This window comes from Bidens hawaiensis, unplaced genomic scaffold (assembly GCF_021521415.1).
Source record: "Bidens hawaiensis isolate Kalapana, Puna unplaced genomic scaffold, B.hawaiensis_p1.1 tig00021698_1, whole genome shotgun sequence".
In the NCBI taxonomy this organism is placed as follows: domain Eukaryota; kingdom Viridiplantae; phylum Streptophyta; class Magnoliopsida; order Asterales; family Asteraceae; genus Bidens; species Bidens hawaiensis.
Window position 1 is genome coordinate 224026 of NW_027493376.1, and position 5093 is coordinate 229118.

General features: G+C 35.6%; 1 protein-coding gene across 1 annotated transcript; it reads right to left on the bottom strand.

Moving 5' to 3' along the window:
* Positions 1–959: 959 nt before the first annotated feature.
* On the bottom strand, positions 960–4722 carry LOC143564051 (glucan endo-1,3-beta-glucosidase 14-like). Its single transcript, XM_077051444.1, has 3 exons — positions 4530–4722; positions 2440–3476; positions 960–1292 (listed from the first exon to the last, which is right to left on the bottom strand). The coding sequence occupies exons 1-3, from the start codon at positions 4585–4587 to the stop codon at positions 1212–1214; spliced, it is 1176 nt and encodes a 391-aa protein (XP_076907559.1). The 5' UTR covers positions 4588–4722; the 3' UTR covers positions 960–1211.
* Between the last annotated feature and the right edge of the window lie 371 nt (positions 4723–5093).

Here is a 5093-nt window from a genome sequence, read left to right on the forward strand (position 1 = left end):
AACAAGACAAAGCTTGAATGAGCACACCTGTGTTTACACAAGCATTAAAGAATCAGGGATAATCAACGAATGCTTGTACACCTGCTTTATCAGCCAGATTGAACCAAAGAACTATCAAATGGCTCTCAAGGACAGCTCGTGGGTCGAAGCCATGCAAGAAGAATTAACCCAGTTTAAGAAGATGGAGGTATGGAACTTGGTTGCAAAACCAAGGAATGTGCATGCGATTGGCACAAAATGGGTCTTCAAATGCAAGAGAGATGAGAAAGGGATTGTTATCAGGAACAAGGCGAGGCTGGTTGTTAAAGGCTTTAATCAGCAAGAGGGGATTGATTACAATGAGGTGTTTGCTCCTGTTGCAAGATTGGAAGCCATTCGGCTGTTTTTGGCATTTGCTGCTCATAAGGAGATGAAGGTTTTTCAGTTAGATGTGAAGAGTGCGTTCCTAAATGGTAAAGTCGATGAGGTTGTGTATGTTGAGCAACCTCCGGGTTTTCCTAACCCTGACTTTCCTGATCACGTATCAAATACCTGACTATACCCGGGACCGGTTCTTACCTGACCCGGTTTTGACTTTTGTTGACCATACCCACAACCAGTTTCTACCCTGTTCAGGTTCTTAAAAATACCCGGTTTATGCACCGATACCGTAGTGAACCGAACTAATGCCGATTGAATTCCCGCCACAACACGCTGGGCAATTTCACTAAATAGTAAAGGAGAAGAAAATAAAGCATTCAGAAACCTGCTATGAAGTTGTTGGGATAATGCTTCAATGTTTAAATGAAATTAACATGCAACCATTAGACATTGAATGAATTAAAAGGTCAAACCTTTTTTCGACGTTATATCTTTTATTAACATCATTATTAAGTTTACCGTCAACCCAGCGTATTCAGACCAACCAGACCCATTATAACAGCGTGTTCAGACCAAGTCAACCAGACCTGTTAACAGCGTGTTCAGACCAACCAGACCCGTTATAACATGTCCGAAATAACCCATTTTAACTTATTAACACACCCTATAACTCATTATACATGAAAGTAACTCGAGGTATAACACATGATCTCAAAATTGATACACAATGTTTAATGTTCATCTCCAGCCTGTGACCTTAAGTAACATAACTTAATTATGATCAAAACTGGAAAAAATAACTTCCACCAACATCCAAAAGTATTATCGGTGACGAGTGAACCACTTTACGATCATAGAAACAGATATGAAGATGATGCACATGTGAATAAGACCAGTAAATAAGACCAATGCCATGTTTGAGCTCCAAGTCCCTGGTAGATGTTAAAAATTGAATTATAAGTGAGATTAAACAAAATATATATTTGTAAGAAAGAGTAACAATTTAGCACCCATTGTCTTATAAATTAGTCAATTTGGGTTGCTTTAAGCTCAAATGAGTCAAATAACTAAATAGTTAGAAAAGGAACTGAAAGAAGCCTTCTTCATGTTCGTTTAGCATTAAACTTGTTTACAAACGGTTCATGAACGCTAACCGAACAGAAAATCTTGTTCATGTTAGTTCGCTAAGGAATTGAACATGTTCAAAAACACAAACGAGCATGCACTATTTAAGGGAAAAAACACTCTTAATTAAAAACATTAGACCATCTTAATTAAATATAAAGTTGACCAATTGAGATAATAATAATCATAAACATAAGCATCCCCCAATCCGCGGTTTATTCTAATAATGCCAATGAAGCACAAGTTAGATTTGCTAAATCTTTATAAAACAAACCATTAGCAAAACGAACTGAACATAAACAATAAAACAAACATTTAACTAACGAACATAAACGAACACATTACCGAACGTTCATGAACACAAATGAACGAGCACAACCTTTGTTCATTTAACTAAACGAACAAATTTTCTTGTTCGTGTTCGTTCATTTTTTAAAAGAATGAACGTAAACAAACATCCCGTCGAACGGTTCACGAACTGTTCATTGAACATTTGGTTCATTTACAGCCCTAATTGCAATAATGATGTTTTTGTAATCATAGGTAATATCAAAAGTTCAAAATTAGAAAGAAAACGAAAAGTGTTTTTAGGTCAACCCAACCCGACATGGTCTAAAAGCTGCGTATTTCATTCTGAACCCGTTTTGACTTGTTACCGTGCTTTCAAGTACCAAAATAACTTACTATTTTATTAAAAACAAAAAAAATAATCAAACATGTTTACTAAAAAGAACAATAATGATCATGTGATACTTTAACTACCATGAGAATATAAAAAAGAGGAATGCTTATATAAAAATAATAAGAAAAAAAATAGTAGTTTAATTGTGTGATCAAATGACATCTGCAAATCCTTTATTTATCTCTTCTCACCTGCCCTATGCATAGTTTTTGCATACAAACAATATGACATAAATAGTAAAAATGTTAATCATATTATAAACAACTTCATACCTTAAACGATAGCCGAGACGAACCCGAAGCCGAAGACTTCAAACCCGGAAAACCAATATCGTATGCAATCGTCCCATCCGGTTTATACAGACCAAAGTTTCGTTCAGAAGTGGGGCCCGGCTTCGAATTCTCGTTAAACAAAGCAAAAATATACGCCTTCAACATAGACTTCGGTCTCCTAGGAGTCCCTTTCCTTTTAGCCAGTCGTTTACGCAGATTATAATTATAAGTTCTCGCATTTTCAGGTGTCGCAGCGCCTTCATTTGGATCTCCATCCGAAGCCCATCCAGTTTCTGTCACAATAACTTCCATTTTACCGAATCCAGCATCTACAAGTGCAGCATACGCAGCATCGATCTGAGCATCGAGCATGTTGTCATAATGAAGTTTTGTTTTTTCATCATAAACACCGTCGGTTGGGTTAAAAAGCGCATAATTAATATCAATCTGGCCCAGACTACCCATGTAAGCCAAAAACGGATACGCGTTTAAACAAAAAGGCGACCCCATTTGTGTAAACAGTTCCAGAAGCTTCTTCATGTTTTGCGCAACGTCTTCTTTGAATATACAAGCCGATGGCGGGTACGAATTAGCAAAAACCGCCTGCGAATGTGCAGTCGTTATCTGTACAATATCCAACTTAAGTTTTTGTGTTGCATTATATATATTTTTAACTGCACCGTATAAAGCCGACTGAAGATCTAAATCACTACCTCCAAGAACTTCATTTCCGACTGCGATTCCAACAATATGCGTGTCAGGGACATACGCTTGCACGTTCTCTCGAACCCAAGTGAGGGCATGATCCGCATTACTACTCATATCTTTCACGTATTCATTAGGAAGTCCGATCACTAAATCAAGACCGCTCCCACGAAATGCGTCGAGAACAGTGTGGTCAGCGTCGTAGATACGTACGTTCTTTATTTTAGCGGCTTTAAGAAGCCGGACAACTTCGTTAGGTGACGGGATGTTGTTTGCGATTCTTCCATAGTTTATACCATAAGTTCCTGTGAAAGCTTTAGCTGTCACATACCCTGACAAAAAAAAACACAAAATATAAATTATAGAACTATATATGAAATTTGAATACAACCACAAAATTACAACAAGTCTTGTGTGTCATTTAGGCCAGGTTGTAAACGGACTGAACATTCAGGCGGGAAATTCGTTTATGTTCGTTGGTTTAATAAATAAACAAACATAAACAAGGAATTTCATTCGATAGACTAAACAAACATAAACAAGGAATTTCATTCGATAAACGAACGAAGGTGAACAGAAGCCATGTTAGTTCACTTGTGTTTGTGAATGTTCGATAATGTATTCGTTTACGTCCATTAATGTTTGCTTATTAAACGCTTTTAACTTTATATTTTTTAATGACTTCTCTAAGTTTATATGTAAAATCAATATTTTTTTTATTTAAACAAAATTCTTGCCTTTAAAATGATTACTTTATATGTAAAATCAACATATGAGTATGAATGTTAAAGAAAAACACCAACACAAACTTGGTAGCCGGTAGATGTGTAAAAAAGGTAAAAAAAAACCGAAAACCAAACCGTATCTGTAAAAAAAAAAGGTGCTCCAAATTGTGAATTCTGTTTTCGGTTTGCATATTAACCGAATCAGAATTGACTATTTGGTTTTCAGATCAGATATCAGATTTTAAAAATTCTGAATTCTGTTTGTTCGGTTAATCGAATAATCCAAATTGTGCCATGTGGACCATGATCATTCTCGGTTAGCCAAATCAAATAAAACACTTTTGTGTTCCTTCGTTGTGTTCATTAACCGTTAACGAACCATTTCCTTAACAAACAAACACAAACAAAAAATTCTGTTTGGTTACGTGTTTGTAAACCGTTCGAATTGTCCGATAAAATCTTAACAAACAAGCAACAACAGTGATGATCTATTAACATCATAGAGGCGCACAAACCGGTTTAAAACTCAAAACCAGTTCGGTTTAATCAACAAAAGTCAAAACTAGTTTATGATCGGTTTCTGTTCTGGTTTTGAACCAGTTTGGTTTCGGTTCGATTTTCTACATATAAACCTATAATTAATTACACTCAATCTGTTACCTTTATGATGAACAAAAAGAAGCAAAAGCAGAACGAAGCACACACCAATCGATCTCATACCGGACTCACCAAAACGACACGTTCACCGTCGTTTTGAGTCAGCAAACTCATCCATGCCATAAATTGAAGCAAGTAACTGATGTATATGCAATCTTTATGAATACCCACAACTTTATTTATCTGAATTCGTGTGAATTTGTACGGAGGGAGTGTTAAAGGCGGTTAACGGAGGGTCGTTGTCTTTGGAGTGGAGGTGTTTTATAATTGGGGATATATTTTTCAAATCATTAGTTATTATTATTATTGTCAATATTCATCAATTGACATGTTTCAACTATTTATGGTGGTAATGTGTAAGCTCATTTTGGTACCTTTTTTTTATTTTTTTTATTATTTATTCAACGTTTTATTTGAATTATTAATGTGTCACTGGTTTACCTGTTTATCTTCATTAACCGATTACTGAATATTATTCTCATCAGAAAACTTACTACAGAAAAAGAAAACCAACTTTGGATAACCCGAAATCTTTTTTTTTTTGTTTTTGGTACCTAATACAGGAAA

Bases quoted from the DNA above. Each gene is read 5' to 3' on its own strand.
- LOC143564051 (XM_077051444.1), bottom strand. From the start codon at position 4,587: ATGAGATCGATTGGTGTGTGCTTCGTTCTGCTTTTGCTTCTTTTTGTT. The intron at 3,477-4,529 runs GTAACAGATTGA...TTTTTTTGTCAG, and splicing joins TCTTTTTGTTCATCATAAAG to GGTATGTGACAGCTAAAGCT. The intron at 1,293-2,439 runs GTATGAAGTTGT...AACATCTACCAG, and splicing joins CGTCTCGGCTATCGTTTAAG to GGACTTGGAGCTCAAACATG.